At 37.8% G+C, this 25,279-nt stretch overlaps 1 protein-coding gene across 1 annotated transcript in view; it reads right to left on the bottom strand.

The window, feature by feature from the left end:
• Positions 1-25,279, bottom strand: part of LOC131029705 (zinc finger CCCH domain-containing protein 44) — a 97,063-nt gene that overhangs the window by 9,033 nt on the left and 62,751 nt on the right. The window contains exons 6-8 of the mRNA XM_057960307.2: positions 17,879-17,938; positions 17,717-17,767; positions 17,465-17,535 (exon numbers count right to left, since the gene is read on the bottom strand). Of these exons, the coding sequence (XP_057816290.2) occupies positions 17,465-17,535; positions 17,717-17,767; positions 17,879-17,938 (182 nt within the window). The remainder of the gene's footprint in view (positions 1-17,464; positions 17,536-17,716; positions 17,768-17,878; positions 17,939-25,279) is intronic.

Raw genomic sequence — 25,279 nt, 5'->3', positions numbered from 1 at the left:
GGGATGATAATGAGATCGTGGCCGAAATCTACAATACCAAGCAAGGGAAAAATGAGAGTGTACGCGCTTACAGGCTCAAAGAACTGTTGAGCAAGATGGAAAACCAGTCGGCCGACGGGTTGAAGAAGAGGTAGTTCACGAAGGGATTGATACCCTCACTGCACAAGAAGATGAAAGTAGTGCCAACGTCCTCGTACGCTGATGCTTACAATTGAGCGATGGACATCGAGAGTGAAAACAAAACCTCCTCCCGAGAGAAGAGGAAGACCGATGATGATGAGAGCCCTGAAGGTAGTAGTGACGAAGAATCCAAAACCGTACGAGCCCTTTCATGGGATATGTTGAGAATGATGAAAGAACTGAAGGTCGAGAAAATAACCAATAAAGAAAGTAATGGAATATGGTGTACTGAATGCAAAAGCGAGGGGCACACAAAAGGTAAATGTCCTAGAAATATGTTTTGTGAGATTTGCCAAGTGTTGGGGCATTCAATCAAGGAGTGCCCATACAATTTAAAAACGATAAGTACACAAGTACTCTTCACACAAGGGGAGTCTAGCCCATTGAAACCACAAAATGTATCGCCAAATCAACAAGGGCGAAATCAAATACAGTACAACTCCAGAGGACGTCCTATCATACAGTGCAGACAGTGTAGTGAATGGGGACATTTTGCGAGAGATTGCCAAAATAAGAAAGACAATGTACAACTATTGTGCAAATGGTGTGGACTGGGGAATCATGAAGACACCAACTACCCGAAGCAGAAGGGTATTAATATGCTAGACATGGAGGAACATGAGGATGCAGTTTTGGCAATCACAAGAGCACAGACAAAGAAGGCTATTCAAACTCTGGTACGGAAAAGGAACGAGCCGAAGTAGAACAAGTGTTGGCGAAGGAACAAGTAACTTCCAATGGAATTGCAAGTACGTCATTGCGGGAGTCAAATAAGAACATAGTCCGACAGGTGCTACAGACAACTGTACCCATTAAGGTGGTGGACCTTCTTCAAACTATGTCGCAACTAAGAATGGCGATTGCCAACACAGTCATTGACGACATAGTCATCCAGAAACAATGTAAGCCACACGAGGAGGAACTGATGGGAAAACCACCACCCAAAGGGAATGAGTCCAGTGATCCAATGTTGCTAACGATGAGCATTGGGAGGAAGCCAACGGTCGTCAAGATGGAAATAATGCGAAAGAAGTTGACAAACACCATTGTCGATGGAGGCTAGGGAGTAAATGTACTGCCAGAAGACACTTGGAAATGTTTGGGAAGCCAACACTCTAGCCAACCAGCACGGCATCCAACAGTTGAGAACATTGATGGCACAAAAAATAATGATGGGACACAACAATTCTTCTTGGACTTTGTAGTCATCCGGTTACAGAAGAAAGCGTACGATGCACTCCTAGGGAGGGGATGGTTGGTTACTACCAAGGCGAATCATAACTGGAAGCGGAACACACTTTCGATCGAGAGTGACGGGAGGAAGCACGTCATTGACTTGAGGAACCAGTCGATGAGTGAAGAGCTGGCACCCTCTGACTCTGAGTCTGAGGGTGGAGAGTTAGGTATGGATGGAGGGGGGAACAACATGGAACCCAACGATGAAGGGGTGCTCAAACTAGAAGATTGCTCTGAAGATGAGACAATTTCCCTGAATGGACTATTCCACTGGCAAATGGAGGATTACAAGGTATTTTCACCAACATGTAATTTTCTTGAAGCTACAACCCTTGGTGAAGGACAAACAATGAAAGCATATAAAGTTATGAGGGATACATCTGACAGTACGAAGAGCAGAATATATAATGTGGAATGTATAGGTACTTGTGAAGGAAAATCAATGTCACAGGAAATTTATGGAGAAGCTCATACTCCCAACTTCCTTGTACGACAGTTTCAAGTTGCACCCATACCACAATTTCATTCTACACTTGTACTACATTGTGTACAGTTTCAGATTGCACCCATACAACAATCTCATTTTGCACCTGTATGGCGACATTGTGTTGCACCCATACCGCAATTTCATTCTACACTTGTACGACATTGTGTACAATTTCAGATTGCACCCGTACAACAGTCTCATTTTGCACTTGTATGGCGACATTGTGTACATCTTGCACCCGTACAGACTCCCTACTATTTTGCACCATGGCAATTAGTTTCATTCCACACCGTACGATGTTATGTTCCTCCCATATGACACATCCTTGGCCACTCCATACAGTGGTGGCATGTAACCGTATGGTCACGTCCACTGAAGTCTGTACAGCTAGGTGGTGATCTCCACGCTGGGCAAGTTGTTCTTGAACATGTACGACAAGAGCAGCCAAGCGACAAAAGACTATCGTACGAACCTATACGGATTTTGGTAGACATAAGGGTGTCGTATGAACAAGTACGGAAGAAGTAGGGAATTGGTGGAAGGTGGTCGTACGACTCCATACGATAGGAGGTGATTGCAAGTGAAGCATCGTACGGACCCGTACAACAAGAGAACATAGTGCAAACACCATACGGAAAACTCAGTTCAGAATCGTCGTACAAATCCGTACGGGATTATCGGCGAAGGAAGGCAACAAGGTTGGAAGTCCGTACAGAAGGCCCATACGAGGAGAACAAAGCACATGAAAATATGTCAAACCATACAAGTTCATACAGAGAGACAGAGCACGAAAGAATTTGGCACACGAAAGGATCCATACATATCCGTACGGGAAGAACAGAAAAAGCAGGTGGTAGGAGTGAAATCTCCATTTTTTGGCTTCATTGACGATGTTTTTGGCATCTTTAAAAATCACAAAAATGATGTGCGCCATGGAGTTTCGTGTGGTTGTGAAGGTTGTAAATTGGTGTTGGGGTGCTGCCCCTCGACCCGACCATGTACCACCTGGGCGCTGCCCGGGACCCCACGAGGGGCACTACCTCGGGACCCTGCGAGGGATGCTGCCCCTTGACCCCGTTGGGGGCGTTGCCCCCAAACCCCCATTTGATTTGGCAGGTACACTACAAGTTGGGGTTGTCCAATACAAGTCATTTCCTACACTTTTGTCATTAGTCTTTTTAGATGTTACTTGATGTTTACTTGTCGTCTGGAAGACAACTTTCTTTTGGGGGTGATGATGTAGACGACATAAAATGCCTATGGTTTTATTTGTTATCTGCCAATGTATTAATTATTATATTAAGTGGGTTGTCACTCTTGATAGTTATGTGTCGGTTGGTTGACGGTTGTGTTCCTCTCAGCAACCATCGGGTTCTTTAAATATGTTGTGTACTGCCAAGGAAGTGGTGGGTATTGTCGGATCGATTGTAATCCTTGGCCGACCATCTCTGGTCTCTTCTCTGTAATAATTGCATGTGTGAATAAAGATATATTTAACTGTCGTGCCTGGTATGCATTATCACGTACATTATTATTTCCTGTATTTAATTTACCAGTTGTAGTAGTAAACAGTGATCTAATGAATATCAAAAAAATATTTGTGTCATTAATCCAAGTGACTAGATCCTTTCCATTTCATTGTCTACTTTTGCTAACAAATTTTAAGACCTTTAATGAGTACTAGCATTTGGTTGTCCTAACAATCCACCCTAAATTATTGGAACATTGGAAGTGGGCAATTGGTTGTGATACTTGTAGCATTTGGATGGAATTATTGTTAGACGGCAATCTTTTATGGATGTTTTACAATTCGCCTTGCACATTAGCCATTTCTCCATGTCTATTGTGCATACTCTTCCAACTAGCCCACTTTAACATCCAATGCAAATGGCATCTTGACTTAAGTCACTCCTGAACCTAAAACCAAATATATATCCTCTTTGTCAGGAGTTTTTCTGAATGAGGTATTTTTTTCCTTAGCCTCTACTCTAGGGCCCCATCATGCTAAGACTTGACAATGCAAAATCTGATTTTCACAATTGATCTAACTTTGGATAGGTGATTTAGGAATTATCTTGGCCCCAAAATTTAAAATTCAACGAATAGACCCTTAATGAATTTTTGCTAGTTTCCAAAAATGTAAATAGAACTGAAATATTCTAAAAGCTGCAGCCTATGCTGCGAATTTACAAAAACTGTAAAATTGCAATAACTCAATATTAGTCAACAGATGAAATTTGGACCATTATTTTCTTGGATGCTACTCCAGCTCCAATTAAAAAATGGAAGACAAATTCGCAGCGGTTTGTGAGATCTAGGCACATCTTCAAAATTGAAAATGAAACCCTAATTTCACAATAATCTTTAAAAAATATCTCAATCAACCTCCAAACTACACTATAGCTACCTCAATATGTCCTTGATCAGCCCTCCAAATACTAGAACAAAATTTGCCAAACAAGACAAATGTGTGATTGATAACTCACCCTCCTAAATCAAAAAAAAATGCCTTGTTTCTTGTTTCGGGATGCCAAGAACATGCTTTGATACCATTTGTAATGAAATAATTTACACAAGAAGAATATAATGGGTATTAAATGCAAATACTTGATGATAATAGGCCACTTTGAAGTAATAAAAATCCAAAAGTCCACAGCAAAATCAAAATTCACAATATAATAATAAACTAAACACTACATCCTATATATAGCATATTTATGTCAAGGAAGCCTCTAGTCCAACCTTACTACCTATATAAGGCTATATAAATTTTCATATAACATAATTAAGGGTTATGCTAGCCACGAGTTAAATATGCATATCCCAATATAATCAATGGGTTAAGAATGTAGCATTGACAAGATCTACAGGCCCATGCTGATCAAAATCTATGGTTGGGGGGAATGCTGATCACAATCTTAAGGTGGTTCAAAGCTATAAATAGAGTCTCAATGCTATCATCTGAAATATGCAAGAAAAGTCTAGATATGGTGCCTAGAAATCTTAAAAATAAGAAATCAGTCAAGCAAGGTAGCATAACTATTCTCCCTTTCATGAGAGATGCCAGAATAAACTGCAAACATGGCAATATTGAGAGGAAGCTCCTACTCAGATTGTCAATTTTACAATGAGTGGCACAACATCATTTAGCTGCTTGTCAGCAAGATTTTTCTCTAAACATTTAAATCTATGGTTGGGGGGAATGCTGATCACAATCTTAAGGTGGTTCAAAGCTTGAAGCATCCTAAGCACCTTTGTTAAGCTCAATAAATATAGCACTTCTAAAGGTCAATTGATGCCTGAAAATGTACAATAGAAAATAGTATGGAAATGCACTTTTGTGCTAAAATGGTTTGTTTTTGTTACCAAAGTAACTCTTGCTGCCAATAGAAAACAAGTGCAAGAGGTAAATAGAATTGTTAGAATGCACCTCACAAACCACCACAGATTTTTTTAAATTATCACAAGGTAAATGGATGCCTTCCTGGTCGCCTATGAAAATTAAGTCTGTTATTTTCCATTGAACCAGAAAATATTAGAATAATATATTCATATGAAAAGATGAATCTCTGGTCTGAAGAGCCCCAATTTGGAGGGAATGGGAGAAGCAAGGGAGCCCAAAAAGAAAATGGTTATAACAGCAAAGAAGTGAATGACAAATTATAATTACAATTAATCATATATGTGATGATAACGTGCCTTCCAGCAATTATTGACTGTCCCATCAAAGCATCACAAAGGACATACAACAATACACACACGACATCACAGCATCATTCAGCAGCAAAATTAATAAATTTACATTACAAAAAGTCTTAGCACAAACATAGTAACTAGTATCATTGTCTACATCACATAAATGTCAAAATAATGCAATATCATATAGACTAATATCAGCTCAGATGGTCTGTGCTTGATCCTCTGCCCCTGAATGTTTCAAAAAAGGGTTCTGGCTTTCTCTAATGTCATTACTGTTACTGTGTGTTGACGTGTATTTTGTACACAATCATACACAGAATAGAATACCAATAGGTATCTTATCCTCTCTTGAGAAAATAGTCTCTAACTGCTGAAGATCTGCAAAAAGGATCAGTTAGATGGACTCCAAGGTTCTTTTAGTGGGGTCTCCACGTGTGGACAAGCTTTTTAGTGGTATGATGTGATTTGCTGTTTCCTCCAAGGCGTCTTACGGATTCCAAAGGCTCGAAGATTCTACTAAACTAAAAAGGAACTTTCAAGAAATAGCAAAAGGATAGGGTTTAAGGAAGTCTAATCTAGCCTAACCCTATGAATGACTTAGTATGAATGAGATTTGGCAAGACTCAACCAACTTCAATTTTGCCATAAGATAACAACTCAATTGAAATTAGTGCGATCTTCTAAGGTAATAATGATGTTCAATGCATCACAGACCAAGGACACTACTACGAAGGTACATATCCTAGATACGAAAATGCTTGAAGGTTAGGGACTCAAAATGTTCTCCAGTCGACCACGCAAGGCGTTCCTACAATCAGCAAGAAGCTAGTGGTTTGGATTGCGAATCCTACCAAATATCAAATCCCACACTTAGTCTTTCAAATTAACAAACTACTTTGATTGAGCGTGATTCAAGTACATCCAACAACCATGAAGATAACTTAAGAAATTTGCAACAAAACACCATAACTTCAATATTTTATTGATTTCCAAGTCATCATATACAACAATTGCTTGAATTTCTCTCTTCAAGACTCAATCTTGCTACAAAATAAGAATTGCTTCTAACTCTAATCTCTCTATTTCACTCTTATCTGACTATTCGACTATTATCTATTTCCAAATGAAATGAAAAATGGAGGTATAAATAGCATCCCCAGTTACAATGAAAGGTCCAGATTGAAAGTAAATCAACGGACAAGATCATGACACCTAAACCCTAATTAGGGTTTGTTACAAATGACCTCCTTTTTACTGAACAATATTAAATACATAGCCAAATATTAAATTCGGCACAAAAATCTAGGAGGTATCAACCAATGAGAAATAAGATGTCATGTCATCTGTAACAACCTTTCATCTAGAATCTTATTCCCTTTCCAATTCTCTTTCTTAGCATATGCAATGAATTTTGTCACGATTCCTTCGATTTCTGTGATTGGAATCTCGGGAAGATTCTTGATACTCTCTTCTAAGTGGATGACCTGATCGAATGCATCTAGAAGAGCTGCGTCCCAAGTAGGTTCAAGTTCCTTCGTTCTATCAATCAGGAGCATGGTGGCATACATCTGATCATACTGCTCATCTGTAACATCTGCGTCCTTGCGAAAGATGATCTTGATTCTATCCTCAAATTCCTGGATATCCACATCTGTCTCGACCTCGATCCTTCTGCCAAGAATGGTACGAAGTACCTCAAATACTCTGTCCTGGATCGGATTGATCAACTCCTCAACTTGACCACATCTAACACTGATGTCCTCGAAGAGAACACTCTTTATATGGAGTAAGGTTGACCACTGAAACAAACTGTGAGAATCACCTTCTAAGATCCTCTCCTGCGCTAAAATTCTCCTGGATGTGTGTCTTATTATTTTCAAGACAGGGATGACAACGTCCTTGGTATGGGCAAATGCAGCTACTGTTGCCATCAATCTGTGGATAATCTCAAGAACTTGGATAGCCTGATGAATGATCTTCGACATCCTTGTAACAAATTCTATGGCCACTGTATGAGATCTATCCATCCAACTACATGTACGCTGGACCAGGTTCCTGAATCTTTCTGCTTCATTGATCGATTGAAGGGGCAATGCCTGCACTGGTGATCTAACTGGATCCTGACGTCCCAAAGGTTCATTGATGTGACTGAAATATGTCCTCCATGCACCGACCTCTCTCTCAAGCTTTCTATTCTTTTCTACCTCTTCTCTAAACTTGTCCTTCAATGCCTCAAATGTGTCGGTGGCATCATCTAAAGTCTGCTCTGCTGTGGATGGTCCTAACTCAAAAGTCTGTATATCATAATCCTCTGCTAGGATCTCACCCTCATATTTATCTGCTGCCGGTGTAGCTATCTGCAGTTTTCTAGATCCAGTCTCATCTCGAATCATTTTGGACATCTTTGTAGCCTTCTTCTTCTCTGTTGTCATATGTGAACGTCCAACAAGGCTCTCTAAATCAATTGCACTGTCCTCGTCCTCAATTACGGTCACCTTAGTCAATCTTTCCTTCAACCAATCTGGGATATTCGATCTTGTCTCTTGAACTTGAATTTCTTTATGTACTATTTCTTCTTGTCTGGGAGGAGATGTTACTTCATTATCATTATCTAAATCATAGTCTTGGAGAGATCCATCTGACGAAACATGCTGTGTCTGTCCTTCCTCCTGTCTGTCATTCTGTACCATCGACTCCATGGACTCTTCCACTCGAACTGTTCTATTTTCCGATCTGGAAGAAGTACCTGGTGTTTGATCTTTGTTGGCACCTTGCTTTTTCTTGGAAGACTCTTTCTTCTCTGATCTTTCTTTTCTCTTCGAACCTCTCGAATGGAGATTGCCCTCACTGGCACATCGAAGGTTACCTTCACCTGAATTCCTAGGATTAGGATTGCCTTCACTAACACTTGCTCCACCTTTGGCTGGTTTTTCTTCCAAAGTAAAAGACATAGCTACGCCTTGTTCTCTCAACTTCTGATGCTGAACGTCTACCCATCTGCGAGTACAAGACAAGACTGGTGCCATCAAATCATCTAAATCCACGACCTCGGGCTCATTCCAATTCAAACTTATTGTTTTGCTTTCTCTATCATATGAAGATTGGATGTGCCTGCCGTTGTCCTGAGCTTGGTCGGCCACTCTGTAAATCCTACATTTCCTGATGAAATCCAAAGGCAATCTAGAATGTATCTTACGTTTCACTTCAAGATCATCTAGGAGGTTCATCATAAAATCTTCAATTTGGTGCTCATGTCTAAATCTTCTACCGACCGTCTCTTCTAAATGTCCATGTGGATCAAAGCTCTCTCTCCAAGCAAAAGATGAAAAAGAATACAAGGCTAACTCCTTCTCTGCGTCATCCATGGCTAAGACATTAGGACATACCTCAACTGAATTACCCAAAATAATAGGTACCTGGACCCCATTCTGATGTCTGTGTCTGAATGCCTTCACATATGCTGCCAACTGCCTTGTTACTTCAAGTAACACAATTCTGTCTGTCGGGTACCTCGGCAACATGTATGGAGGTAAAGGACATCCATGCACTCTAATGTAAGTGAACTTGGGAAACTGAATGAACCAAGCACCGTACCTCTTGATGAACTCCTGGGCCTCCTGAGATAATCTGTTGTGAATTCCACCTTGCAACGTCCTTGTGATGTTCATCGTGAAAGTATCATTGACTAACTTGTAGTTCTTCCCTGGCGGATGATGCAAGTAGGTATAGGATTCACAAGCTCTGACCTTGCCGGGTCCTCTTCCAATCACTCCTCTGTGAGGTAGTCCTGCGTACTCAACGCTCCTGATTAAGGCATAGATGACGTATGAACTCATGTGGAAGGACTTAGTAGCCCTGAGTCTTCTCAACTGTACGTCTAAGCAATGACTAATTATTCTAGCCCAATGTATCGTACCCTTTCCTTGAACAATCACCTGGATGAAGTAAAACATCCACTTCTCAAAATAGAAGGCATGAGGTGCTCCTGTAACTCTGTTGAGCATGGTAATCAAATCTCTGTACTCCTCCTGGAAATCAATCCGGTGCGGTGTGTTAGGTACCTTGCTTAGACGGGGACGACTCTTGAGTAGCCAGTTCTTGTTGATTATGCTTAGGCAAGCATCTGGATCATCATCGTACATTGATCTGGCTCCTTCAATGCTCTTGTATATCATGTCCCTGTGCTCTGGAAGATGGAAAGCTTCACTTATGGCCTCCTCTGAGAGGTACGCCAAAGTGTTTCCCTCATTGGACACAATTGTCCTGGACTGTGGATTGTAGTGACGGGCACACTCGATCATCAACTCGTGGCACTGAATAGCTGGAGGAAAACCGGCCGCCTTGATGATGCCACTCTCTATTATTCTCCGGGCGACAGGTGATGGCTTGCCAATGTAAGGGACCTCTCGAAACTTCTTCGTGCTAAAGTTCCCCAGGTTTGTATCTCCAATGTTGCTCCACTTTGACACGATCTTGGTCTCCACTTCTTCGGTCTTCTGATCTTCTTTCATGAGAGCCGAGCGGCTGGTGGATGCTCCCGCCTTTGGGGTCGCCATACCTACACAACATTTCATTATAAGAAATAGACTTTGCAATAAATAACGTAAATAAGAGAGATAAATTTTTTAGGAAACATCATGATAAGTCTCTAGAGTTATCATTTCCTAAAAAACAACGATTGAGCTAAGAGATTCAAAATTCAAAATTTCAAAATTTGAAATATGACGATGAATGAATAAAGCAATAATAATTAAAATCGCCATACCTCGATAGAGAGCTAACTCTAGAATGCAAAAACAAAATTCGCCTAGGCAAAATTGAGGTATAAAATAATCTTCAATATGATCTCCTCAAAATTGACTTTGCCACCTTTGGAGTGAACGTGATCTTCAAGTATCGCCTTAGACGTGGTCTTAAATGATCTTCAAATTTGTCCTTGACAAATCGCTCAAACAAATCCTCCAAGTCTTTAGCAAATTCGCCTTAATGTATCCTCAAGTTCGCATTTGGTGTGGTCTTCAAATTCGCACCATCCTTTGATAACTAAGCGCCACCCTTGGATGAATGAAATTCGCACCACCTTTGGTCTTCAACGCAATTCGCACTCCACACTTAATGATATACTTCGCATCACCTTCGCTTCTCCTCAAGATCGCATGAAGAAAGGATAAAAAAATAATGATGTGAAAATGAACATTTCACTCCCCTTATATATAGCGCTCACACCTTTTCATCCCCTAGGCCGACTTGCTTAATAAAACCATTTTTAAAAAATGATTTTAAATGATTTGCAATAAAATAACAAGGCCGACTTGCTTAATTGAGCGCTCCAAATCGATTTTTATTAATTAATTAATTAATTATTAATGCCTTGTGTTTTTTAAATGTGAATTTCGATTTTTAAATAAAGGCAAAAAATAATTAATAAAGGATAACGCCATATTAAATGCTAAATAAAAATGGATTTTCAATTTTTTAATCGATTTAGCATTTAAGGAAATTTAAATTTGTTTATTTGGCGCCAAAATTGGAAAAAGGAAGAGACGTACCTCATCGCTCTGGTCCCTTGGAGAGGGACAGGAGCGATCCATGATTTTGGTCTTGATTTTGCATTTCTTACGTCCAACTCCTTCATCTTCGCGTTGAAAATCGATCATCATGATGAGTCCTTCGAATTTGATCATCTTGCATGCGTACTTAAATGCCTTTTGAGTGTTCATCGCCCTTGTCCCTTGGAGAGGGACAGGAGCGATCTCCAAATTTCCACGTTCAATATGCATCTTTGCTCCTCGATCTTTCATTGTTGGTGAATGACATCCTTTGTTCGTGTCTTTTGCGCTTATTCCATTTGTTCGCATGAAGTTTTGGGCGTATTTTAAGGGATCATCGCCCTTGTCCCTTGGAGAGGGACAGGAGCGATCCATGTTTTCTCCTTGACCTTTTCAACTTTAAACCTTGATCTTCGTTGTGATGTCCTTCAAACGTCGTCCTTCACCTTACCTAATCTTCGCTTTGCTTTGATCTTGAAGGAACGTAAGTGTTTTGATAAGATCGCCCTGGTCCTTGTCCAAAGGACAGGAGCGATGGGAGCTTTTACATTGTTTGGCGATGTTTGGACGTTGAAAACCCTTGCGAATTATCTTCATACGATGCCTTGGACCCTGTATTACATTATGAAGACTTGTCCTTACGTAAATCTTGCATGAAATGACCAATGCATTCATCATCGCCCTGGTCCCTTCCCAAGGGACAGGAGCGAACTAGGCTATAGGGTGCGAATTTCATCATTGTGACGACCTTTTAATGTTTGTGCTTGCTAAAGACGCCTTGAAATGTCCCTCGCCACCTTGTCTTGACTTGGATCGTCTTTGAACTTGCGTAGGAAGTAACATCACCATTGTATCGCCCTGGTCCCTTGGAGAGGGACAGGAGCGATCCTCCTTTTGTAGCCTTAACCTCGCTTTGCCAGGTTCCAAGTTTATATTCAATGGATTCGTCACGCTCTACTCTATTCGTCCATGCCTTGACATCGTCTGTAACTTGGCCAGAAAAGCATTTATATCAAAAATCGCTCTGGTCCCTTCCTGAGGGACAGGAGCGAACTAGACATTTAGGACCTTTGTGGACGTCCCAAAAATCTTCAATTTATATTCAACGCATTTATCTCATGTTTTTCCTTGTTTTCGAACGTAAACTTGCCTTGACCTTTGTCTGGATTTTGCATAATGAAGGAAATCGCTCTGGTCCCTGGGAGAGGGACGAGAGCTACAAGGTACCTCGCCCTAGTCCCTTGGAGAGGGACAGGAGCGATTTGGTCAATATAGGTCATTCTCCTTCGTTTCTGCATCTCAAATTATATTCATTTGGCAAAGCATCTTCCTTTGGACGTCCTCAAATCATTAGGTCATCGAAATCTGGCAAGGACAAGGCGAAATTTGATTTGTAGCTCCGGTCCTTCACTGAGGGACAGGAGCGATTTTCCTCCTGGAGGCATTTCTGTGCTCATGAAAATCTTCAATTTATATTCAATGGAAAGATATCGCCATTCTCCATCACTTCCAACTTGAAATTTGTCTGGACTCTGCAGGGATGATGAAATATTTGAAAATGAGCTCCCGTCCTTCACTGAGGGACAGGAGCGATTTTGCTCCTACAGGCCAAAATAACATGATTTTTCACATTTTAACACTTCACGAGGTGAAAACAAATCAATTCCAATGCCCAGGATCAAAATCAAAAAAAGTCAAAATTTGGTCAAAATATTCAATTGGACAAAAATTCACATTTCACTTTCAATACTTAGACAAATTTAGGCTCTGCATCAACATTCCAATTGAAAATTAGACCATTTTGGCGAATTCATTGCATTCAAAATTTGCATCCTAGAAAAGGAAGCTCAAAAGCTCTCAAAAACGACTAGATTTTGGCCTGAAAAGACAAAATTTAAAACCCTAAGGCTTGACCCTAGATCCAGACGACTAACTAACAAACAAAATCCTAAAAACGAAAGCGAAAGCGAGCGAAAGACAAGCAAAAAGAGGGGGTCCCCATTTGCGATGGGGCGATGTGTGAAATGGTCACAACACTGTGCTGAGGCTAATCAAAGATATTCAATAACACCCCATCTCAATAACCTCCTGATCAAAAAGTTTTTTCTAAATCACAAAATAAAATAAAATTATAGACCATAAAACATAACCATAGTGTTGTCTGAAGATATCATTGATTTTCTCTAAGAAAGAAGTAGCCTAAGTGTCAAAATGAAGACACAATATCAGTGTCACAGCAATACAAGAAAATAAAAATTAAAAGCTACTCATAACTTGAACAGTTTTCAAGTTAGTAGGGCTACTGTCTACAACATGCAATGAAAGCTAAAATGATACAATTTCATATATGCTCAAATGGTCAGTGCATAATCCTCTGCCTCTATATGCTCCAAAAAGGCTTCAGCCTCTTCAGTGTCAACACTGTCACCTTAGTCGGGCTCTTGCAAATATTGCATAGTATGCCAACAAAACCTGTTTTGGCATCTCAACAAAGCTCCTGATCAAATTGTGCAGAATCCTCTACATCTGTATTAAAATTGTGTTGCTGGTCCAAGTCTGATGTCTGTCGAGTTTGAGGAAAAAGAATACTGTGAACAGCAACTAGTTTCCCTGTTACCTCGGATGCAATCCTATTCCTCAAGTGAATAGATGAAGCTATAAGTTGATGAACTCCTCCCTGCAACTAACTTGCAAGCTGCTGAAAGGCAAATGACAGGTATCATTCATTCTGGAATCCCACTGTCCAGTTGCATGCTCCAATAGTATTTGATTCTTTTGACCTATGGCTAGTTGCACATAATTAACGAGTCAAAATTGTTGACAGTTACTAGTGGCATAAATCGTCCATTACCTGGTTAAAGCTCAGTAAGTTTTGGAGAAAACTTTGGCCACAATTACAACTCTGTACACCTGAAAATAGTTCCCATTCTATTTACATTGACAAAGTTCTTTTGAGCTCTGCATTCAGCTAGGGTTTGCCAGCGGTTTGCCAGCATTCAGCTGAGGTTTGTGAGTGTTAAAGAGTTTGTAGGTTAAGAGCAAATTTTGAGTGGATTTTCAGTGGTGGTAGCCTGGTAGGCTTTTTCTTCTGTTTACTATTTTATTTTCAAGGCATTTTCAATTTCTTTTGTGTTAATGCAGATGCTTCTGGATTAGATTGTGTAAAGATACACAATCTAATCCAGAAGCATCTGCATTAATTCATTATGGATTGTGGAAGCCTGACATCATTAATTCTTTTGTGTTGTTTTCATTATATTTTTTATTCATTGTTAAGAGTTTTTTCTTCTTATTTTTTAATATATTAGTTGTGGAGTAGGGATCCATTCCCCTGTATAAAAAGCCAAAAACATTTAACAGTCTGAGCATCAAACCTTGAACAAAAGTGCTTTGAAAGTTACAACTTCAGTAAAAAACCATTACCGTTAAAATCTCTAAGAACCGCTTCTACATACCAAGAACTTCAGCTATCCCTGTAACTAACTTGTTGCCCAGCAACAGAAGACTATTGTGCACAAGCCAAAAACCTTTAACGCGGTAAACAAGGATTGTTTTTCAGTAACTACTTTACTGTTAGGTTTTCTCATAATTTATTTACTATTAGGCTACTAGTTGTTTGTTTGATTGATTCTTTTTTTTATCTTTTGGTAGGTGTTGGTTTATTTCCAAAAAGCAAATGGCATTTACAAGTAGATTATGAAAATTGAAACTATAATTTGTATTCTTTATTTATATTAACACTCGAAGTTGATATGTATTTAACTCATTTTTGGGGGTATGAAGTGTATTGAACTTCAGTCATGCGTTCCATGAATTCAGTAGTATGCATATTTTTGAACATAAGTTTTTAACAAAATTGAGTTTTTTAATGTTAAGAAAATTTGCCGAGTTACTGCCAGGTTTTCCCTTGATATTTTGCCAAGTCCCAAGTGATTAAAATTTTGATTCAGTCGAGTTATTCCCAAGTGTTTTTGAACCATGGTTATAATCAATTTTGAAAAATCATCACCAAGTAGGGTTGTCAAAGCAGCATACGCATGTTATCCCTAAACCAGTGCAAGAGAGTGACCAAATCTTGGTCAATTAAAAGACTAATCCATTTCAGATCAAATCACATCATTGTGCACTGAGAGAATTTCAGTAGATTCTAAACTTCTCTTATCTCCATGTTAGGCTCTCTAATTTCCACCCACAATGTCAGAGTGCACAAAAGATAGTCGAAGGCCCAATGACTAGAGAAAATATGTCATATCTCTCAACCACTTAGTGTTTAGGAGTAGAGCAAGCCATTGGATATTGTTTTCACTGTTGTGCCTCGCCAACCAAGGCCTTTCACTCACTTTGCTGAACTTATTGTCCTCAAAGTCTATAAGTCATTCCTGACAAAAGATTATTTGTAGATAGTAACATTCTTCTTCTGCTACCATGTCTTCAAAAACCCTCCAGCCATGCTCAGTTTCAAGCACCAAAGATCTTCTCATCTCTCTTTTTTGTGTTGAAAGCTGCAGTGCTTGCAATCAATCCTCTGCATGAGGGGATCTTTCAAAATAACCTCACATCTAATCAATGGTTCTCATTCATACCAAGCACTAGACTATCAATCCTCTGCATGAGAGGAACTTTCAAAAATACCTTACATCTAATCAATGGTTCTCATTCATGCCATGCACAGTTGCACTAGACTCAACAACTACACCAAAAAAGTTACTCCAAATATATTCCCAGCAACCACCAAAACATTACAATAACCTTTTAGATTCTATCAAGTAGCATTAATAAAACATTCATCTCATAACACTCAAAATATCACTTACACAAATAAATAATTGCTTTTATATTACTCAGAGAAGAATTGCAGGACTTGTCGGCAATATTGTCAACTGCAATCTAGATATATCTCTCTCACCAAACCCTGAAGATAATGTGACCGTTACCCGTTCATGAATATTAGGGAGCACCTATTTCTAACTTGTTGCATTGACTGACTAGTCAAAATCATTAATTACAATGCTATTATGCATGATTCCAGATATTACACTCTTAATTGAACATTGAAGGAAATTCATTGCAAGGCCTTCAAGAACAACTCCAAGAAAGCTAGTGAAACCTTTTGGCATACCACTACTGTGCACTTTCAGAAAAGCCTCCAAAAAGCCCTGATCACTGATCACAATAAATCTCATAGAATATATTATATTATTTGCTTCATAGCTTTATCGCCGAAAGGCAACACATTCAATTATAATATGTACAAATGAGACACTGTTTGAGCCAACTAATAACTTCTTTAATTAATGTATATGATTCTTTAGAATTACTTGCAGAATATCATTCTATTGATTTTAATGTAAATCCCTTATTCAAATTATACCCACTAATCACAAATGATTTCCTAAACAACGAGCGACAAGAGGACTAAAAGTGGAAATCCATTAAACGTGCCATATTCACAAATGGACATCTGACACTAACTTAAACAATGTTTCACACGAGAAATTTCACTAGAGCAATTACACACACTGCTCAATAGAGGAATTTCACCTTGTTCTTATAGGATCTATTCTTCCATAGGATTTTCAGTTACCTTCCACACCAAAATCATTTGGGTTAGGCAAATGCGGCTAGAATGGAACCTTCAGAGCAATCTCCAGTAGAGCTACCACTGAACTAGTGAACACATTTACTAGATTCTACTTTTCAGTTTCATAGAAGAAAGTATTAGCCATGTTTTTTTACAAGATGTAAGGATTTCCATCCAGAGAAGGTTGAGGTTTTACCCCAATCTTCTCTATCAGTTGAGTGGGAAAACAAGTATTTGAGGCAGGGTGCACGATTATCAAATTCAACAGCCACCAAAAAGTGCTTTTTGCTTCCAACTCAACATTTTACCGACTGAATAAGTTGAAAAAACACTTAAGATTTTTATCACACAGACAACAATAACAAAACAGTAACCCTGTTTCACACATATCATGTTCAGTTTTTCACTAAATCTATGTGTACAGTGTTTTTCAATTAAAACTTCAAGTAATTTAGAATCTACCTATATACAGTCACTAGATTCCTGTGGTATGTAAATGGGGTTATAGCTTTCAGGTGTTTAGCCACATTATAAGTAAAATTTTCTACATGGAGCTTAAAAAGAGCTGAATTTGCTATATAGCCCTATTATGTTTCAAAGACGTGCAATTTCACAATCACGAAAAATTAAATAAAAATTTTATTGTTTGATAAGCTCATATAACTATGGAAACTTTTGGGGAAACAAAATGACAACTGACAAAAAAGATAAAACAAAAAGACAGTAGGATATTCTTTCCTGTGGCCCTTCTCGCTTGCCCGATCCCTAAGGTGGCTAAGCCTTAGTAACTCTGTTTCAAACCACTGCATCACATAGGCACAAGATTAATGAGAACAGTCAAATTGATCATCTAAGAATTTCAAAAGGGTTAATCACTAAAAGATGCTTCCTCTTATATGATTTCAAGGAGTGGCAAAAGAAAAGCTGAACAAAAATTTGACATTTTTTATCCTTATTTCTCATATAATCCAAGTAGACACTCACATCATTGAGTTTAACTTCATGTAAAGCCTGAGCTTTCTCCTCAATCTCAATCTGCCAAAAGATCCAGCCATTAGTCTGGAATCTAGAAACATTAAGTTCTTAAATAATATAGTACTCACAAAACATCCATTGGGAAAAATTACTAATAAAATGAAAAATTACCACAGTTGGTCGAGTAACAAGTCCACATCTTACACTTTGCCGCAGACGCTTGCACTCTTCCTGTAAAATATAAACCTTGTCATATAAAACTAGTCACCACATTTTAGTCATTTACAATTAGAAAAATATTAATGTTAATGAAAATGAAATAATTTCATTAATAGTTACTGGTAAAAATTTCATGTTTATACTCCAGACATTTATATGCAGAAATGTATGTATCCAGCAGAATTCAATGAGTTGGGGCCACTTTCATGGTAATAAGCATTCAATGCAACTTCTCAAAATTCTGGAAGAGATTTTACTCTTCTGGGGTTCCATATTAAAACAATAAACACTTCTTAGTCACAAAATACAAGCTTGAGGCTTAGAGTTGCAAATCTTTGAGACATATTCCATCATGCATAATATCTAAGTATTTTTTAGACATATTTTTGTTACTCAAGTATCCTCACTTCACTATAGAGTTGTACAGCGAAGGAAACAAAGCTAAATTTTCCTAGCAACGAGAATAAATTAGGCTGCAACAAGCCAAACCTATGAAAGGGAAAATATTCCAAAAAAAAATTAACAGCGCTCTTCATCCTCACTTCACTATAGAGTTGTACAGCGAAGGAAACAAAGCTAAATTTTCCTAGCAACGAGAATAAATTAGGCTGCAACAAGCCAAACCTATGAAAGGGAAAATATTCCAAAAAAAAATTAACAGCGCTCTTCATAATGAACAAGGAGCACAGAAACAGCCCTAACCACATCAAGCTACTCACAGACAGATCAAGTTGACATAAGAACAAAACAAAATCTATCAAAACAAAATAAATTTTCAAGGACAATTGGAAAGCAATAATTAAGTCCAGTGCATGCAGATGTTATTTTAAGTTACCAGGGTATGAGAATGGATGCAGGTCTAGGTTCAGGTTCAGGTTCAACCAGTTATTTTGTAACTTTGAGTAGTTCATCATGGAAACTTTAATACATAAAGTATAAAACTGTAAATCAGCATTAAAATAAACAAAAAACTAATAAAGCACTACATAATTAATAATATAACATGTTTATTGATGATTAATTATGATTTAAGTTAGTTCTGTTTATAATAAATGTAAGCAGACCCTTAAATTGGATTCAACCCAGAAATGTTGGATACTTCCTGAAAATATTCCAGAAACATTGTCGGATTTTTTATGATGTTTCAGGAAGGTCCTGATGAAGAACCTGGGATGTTTCTAAGGTGAACTAGAAGAAAGACCAATACCAGAACCATTTTGGATTGGGTAAAGAGGTGGAGACTGGAGATTCAATAACACGGTTCTTATTAATACAATCTTGAAAAATTACTCAAGTTAATTTGATTTTAATTTTAAAAAATACAATCTATAAAAACCAAAAATATTAAAACAAGTATATAATAGTAAACAAAGGAGTTGAGAAGCAAAGTAAGGATAAGGAATGATGGGAACAGTGAGGAAGAAAGAAGACAGAGAGAAGGAGGCAAAAGGACCTTTGGAAGCAGCCGAATTAACAAATTATCATGGAACCAGGGTTAAGAGAAGGCAGAAAGAGATATTAGATGAAACGTAGAGAAAATTCAGCCAGTGAATAATGCAGGTAAAATTAAAAGGGGTATCAAAATCCACCAAGCAAAGGAAACATTTGCCACTGGACACCTTGAGGTCTTCAAATTGCTGTAGCAATTGACAACTCTCGATGATACTGATTCCATGCAGGAAATTAACTTTAATAACACATACCATGATACACAAGTTTATTGCAGTATATCCCTCAATAGAAAAAATCCTATATTAGATTCATCACATGTATAAGCTATGGGACATGTCACATGTCAGAATTCAGATTCATAGCTAAGAGTTTTTTCCTGGTTACCTTCAAGGCCCTGGAAAAAATAAGCAATTTTTCAACTGTGTTGTATCATCAAGCCCCTTGTTATCTTTTATTCTTCATTTGGAATATTTTAGGGTCAATTTCAAGAACAATTGTTCGGCTTTCATAAAAAAGACCAAAAGAAGAATAAGGTTGCTGAATTCAACTAGAGTTTGATACAGAACCAATAAATAAAAGGAATTTTACAGATTCAAAGCATCAAGATGACTTGTCAGAATATCAGAGTTCCAGACATCTTTAGAGGATTTTCTATACTCAGAATAGAGGACTTTGTCAAAGTTATATCCAGAGAGACCTGTCAAGATTTGCTATTTTTAACCCACACTCACTATTTTTAGTCGTCACCATTTTTTAGGAAATGGACTTATCCTAAGAAACCTATTCTTAGCATCTATTTACAGACTGATTATTATTTTACAGCCTTCTTGAATGTCTATAGTGAGGCTAATAATTATCCTTGTCAAGGGTCTAACTGAAGATCGTTCGATTTAGAGTTTAGTATTACTGGACAAAATTTTGTAGTAAGCTTTTCTTTGTGTGCAAGCAACCTTATTATAGGGTAGGAGTATGTGTTAGTTTTTTATTGATTTATATGCAATACATTGTAAACTCTTATAAATAAGTTCTTTGGGCACTTAGTTTATGACTCAGCAGTCATTCAAAAACTCACAAGAGATTAATTTTCTTTTTTGCTTTGTGGAAGCCAATCACATGGATGCCATCCTCAAGCACAAACCATAGAATGTCCAAATTTCCTTGCTAGTATTTACTCCTTGGACCTGAGAGACTATGTTTCGAAGCAACAAGTCCACAAGGTCCCAATTTGGATTGAATTCCTTGGTTTACCCTTAACTTGCTAGCCTTTTATAAGTCATATTGCAGCCTCTATAAAATATAGTATATGTTTAAGCCAAACAAGTTCTACTAGGACAATATTGATATTCAAATCGGTGACTTGGGCCATACTTGGAGGCTTATTTACTCATTTCCCAAATACATGTTATCAAATCAAGCATTGTCCTATAGTTACACCAAGAGAGAAAAAGTGACGAGGCTAGACTACACTAGGAAATAATGAAAACTATTAGAATATTTAATTATATTTTAGTCACCTATATTTAGTTCCTTGTTTAATGGTCATTTAGCTTTTTAGTTAATTGGCTTTTAAGCTTTATTTAGCATTTAGCTTTTTCTTTTTAGTTAATTAGCTTTTAAGCTTAATTTAGCTTTCAAGCTTAATTTAGCGTTTAGCTCTTTAATCTTTTACTTTAACGTTATGTTCTAATTATAGAACATCGTCTTGTAACCTCTATATATACGTGTGTATATCGTTCAATGTAATCATCCGATTATTGAATCATTCATTCAATTTATTTTTCATGGCATCAGATTCATTCATGGGATTCTTTAAAGTTTGGCGAATTTTTTAATAAAAATTCATGGCCTTCTTTCTGGAATATTTTCCAGATTTTTTTTATTGTTTTTTTTAATTAAAAAACGATTTGGCTTTTTTGAAAGCTTTTTGAGGGTTTCAAGGGTTTCTGGTTCGTGGGCGAATTTCTTTATGCTGGGCAGCAGTTCATGTTTTTTTTAGGGTTCTAGAGATTTTCGAGCCTGCAACTTGGAGGTTTTTTTTTGTTTGTTTTTTTGTAGATTGAAAATTTTCCTAGGGTTTCTGCAATTTTCGACTAGGGTTTTGACTCTTAAGTTCAAGTCGAAATTTTATTCTGGTTGCAAATTCTTGGTGGTTTTTCGAGACCTCAACTAGGTCGTTGTCATATTTTTTTGGGTGCATAGTTTTCCATGCCTCGATTTTTTGAGCTGTTGGATCTGCATTCTGATTTCAAATCCTTGGTGGGTTTTTCGAGAGCTTTTCTGGGTTGGTCTCGGCTTTTTTTGGGTGCCTCGAATTTTACATTCTGCAGATCCTGGGAGGGTCTCCGTAGCAGCAGAGTGTTCTTTGCATCTGTGATCATAACACCTGTAGTGTTTTCTGTAGGGTATTGAGTACGATGACCATTAGGGTTTTTACGATTTTTTCCTCAAAAATCATCTATAATACGCGAAGTTCGCGTGGGATTTGTGATTCGCGAAGTTCTCTAGTTTTCATTGATTTTTCTCCTAAAAAATCGAGCTTTGTTGCAGTTAGTTTGGGTCGCACTTGCCAAGGCGAACATCTGTAACTGTGGTATCTTGCAGTCGGTTTTTGGAGTTGATACTCTTCTGCAAAAGGGTTTGCCGATTTTCCTCAAAATCATGGTTTCAAGTTTCAATTTGGTTACCCAACGTCAAATTGGATGGATTCTAGTATTCTTGATCATTAACACTTTTCAGATCTAGGGAGGGTCTCCATTGCAGCAGAGTGTTCTCTTCGGTTGTGATCAAAAGACCTGCAGTGTCTTCTGTAGAGTAGTTAGTAGATAGAATGACCATTAAGGGAGGGTATTAGACTATTTAATTATATTTTAGTCACCTATATTTAGTTCCTTGTTTAATGGTCATTTAGCTTTTTAGTTAATTAGCTTTTAAGCTTTATTTAGCATTTAGCTTTTTCTTTTTAGTTAATTAGCTTTTATGCTTAATTTAGCTTTCACGCTTAATTTAGCGTTTAGCTCTTTAATCTTTTACTTTAATGTTATGTTCTAATTATAAAACATCGTCTTGTAACCTCTATATATACATGTGTATATCGTTCAATGTAATCATCCGATTATTGAATCATTCATACAATTTATTTTTCAATAACAACTGCATTAGTGGGACAAAAGGTTTGTCTACAAATGGTGGACTGAAAAACAATAAAGTGAATTCAAAAACCCCAACTCCTATTCCAAAGCATGTTGATAAGGTGCAAGCAATCTTATTCTAGAGTAGGAGAATCCTCCAAGGAGGCGAACATGCATCAAAGTAGCCAAAGACTGTTTGCTGCGACTGCTTTGTCTTCTCAAATAGAAAGTTTGCCTTCCTATTCTCCTTCTGTTTCTCCTTGCTAGAAACCTAGGCACTCACACAACCCAAGTCATGACTTGGAGGATGAAGAGCATGTTCCAAACAAGTTTCAACCTTTTTAACTAGGAGATTATTGACCAGTACAACCAAATAAGTTTTTAGCAGAATAGCCATGATGCTCCTCATAAGATTGATGGTGAGGATATGCCTTTAGAAGCCCATATTTTATGAATTTCTTATCTTGGAATATTCGGGGTTTGATAGAACCTAAAAGAAAGTACAGTATGCAGGATACTCCACAAAGATTTGCAAAACTTAATGTTTTGAGTTTTCAAGGGTTAAAAAATTATAGCTTTTTGTTTTCTTCTGCATGTCATATGGCCAAGAAGTTAGTTTCTGCATAGTTATCAAGAAAAAGGACATGGCAAAATTGTTTTTATCTCTCCAAAATGGTGGTCATATTTAGTTGATCATGGATGTGACCTGACTTGTAAGGCTTTATGGCCCCTCTTTGATGTTGATAATCACTATTTTGGTATTATTAATATTTGTGTTGCCAATTATGCTATTGAAAGATCTCAACTTTGGAATTTGATTGTTGATTCGTTAGCAGCCACTTATTTGGTCATGTGTGGTGACTTTAATATGATTGTGGTGGCATCTGATAAATTCACTCGTCTTCCAATGTGCTAGACAGCTAACGAGAGAGAAGCTTGGTACTACATGCACAATAAATTAGGTCTTTATAACCCCAATATTGGCCAACGTCAAAACCAATCTAGTTGGTACACATGATTCGACCTCTATAGTGGATCTGAAAGGGTTATGTTGTCAATGTAACCTTACTTGTCCTTTGCCAAATGTTTCTCTTCCAATTGAGCCTTGCCACAGTTTGTTCTTCCTAAATACTTTCCAGTCAAATTTTTCATTGAGTAGCAATTGTCTACCCAAGTAAAAAAAAACTCACTTCTTTCTCAACATGTCATTGCTAACTCATAAGCCAACTCTTGTGCACATCTAACATGTTCAGAATTTAGAGTCATGTCCTTAACATGGGATTGGTTGGATAGAGTGGTGGTATGAAGCCATCAAGTGTCCTACTTTTTACATGTCTATGAACATAAATTGACTCATCTACACTGCCACTCATACAAGGCTACTGAAAAAAACACAGACACTTAAAATGAGAGTGCGGGTGAATCGGTAAGCAAAACTTATTCAATTTATAATTTTAGCAATCATAAAGCAATAATCAAAGCATCCAAACAATTTAGATCTAACAAAAGATAATCCAAGATGCACAAAAAAACCACGGCAAAATATTGCCTTTATAAAGAACTTCTTACAACTTTTTAGGCACCAACCCACTGGAGACACCAATCCCCTCCACTGAGCGCCAACTCAGCAAGAGACTCCAATCTCTTTGGTATAGTAGAAGGAACCAACCTTCCAAAAACAAAAGGATTATGATGATTGGATCTGCCCTGGATCCCCTTGAAGTCTGCCCATACTCTGCACAACATTGCCTTGAAAATCTACTCTCAAACCCTCATTCAGATCTGCAAAATAATCTTCAAAATGAACTCACAAATCTGCATAAGCCTGCTTCAATTTTCTTCTTATTTCTGCACTCGACAATACCTGATTTTCTGCTCTTAACAATATATGATTTTCTGTTCTCAACAATATCTGATTTTCTGCTCTTAAAAATATCAGATTTTCTGCTCTCAACAATATCAGATTTTCTGCTCTTAATACGAAGGATATTCAATACACCCTAGTGGAAGGATTGGAAAATATATCTTGACACTCCACTGCAACTAAAAATCTCGCAGAGAATATGTCTGGCTCTATTTGCATTTGACTATGGTTCAAAAAGTCTGACAAATGAGCTTTATAATCCACAGCTAGCTCACGGAAAAGAAGATTTCAAACTATTTGGTCAATCATTCTTGAGCCTAATCTTGCTCATTTTGTTTGGTACATTCCCTACAAAGGTCTTCCTATCAGTTCTTGTTTAATACATATGGGGGTTATTAAGCCTTGTCCTTCTTTATTGATAGTTCAACTGAGTTTCCAGGGGGGCATGGGAACGCTTGGACAAATTTTAGGGACGGGGTGACTGTTGATGTGTGCTTTATGCACATACGAACACAGAATAAAATACCAAAGTATTTTACCCTCTCTTGAACAAAATCACCTCAGATGCTAAATATCTGATCAACTAAGACGATTCCAAGGTTTCTACGGTCAGTTCTTGACATGTGGGTAACTCAATGGCTTAATGTGATAATGCTGTTTTCACTTGAGGACTTACGTAATTGTTCAATTTGGGGAATCTTTCAGGGATGTGGAATTGGAATAGGCTATGCCAATGACTTAAGATTTTTCAAATCGGTTCTTGATTTAATCTAGCAAAGATTTCTAAAAAAAAGGACAAAAGGAATACAGTTTAGGAATTCTATTCTAAAGCCTAGAATGCAAAAAAAGGGTGAATGATTCAATGGAATCCTACTAGGCAAGGTCTCAGCATCAAATCGAACAATTTGA

The sequence above is a fragment of the Cryptomeria japonica genome, chromosome 9 (assembly GCF_030272615.1).
Source record: "Cryptomeria japonica chromosome 9, Sugi_1.0, whole genome shotgun sequence".
Classification (NCBI taxonomy): Eukaryota; Viridiplantae; Streptophyta; class Pinopsida; order Cupressales; family Cupressaceae; genus Cryptomeria; species Cryptomeria japonica.
Note: the sequence above shows the minus strand (reverse complement) of the source record. Positions and strands in the feature narration are given on the sequence as shown.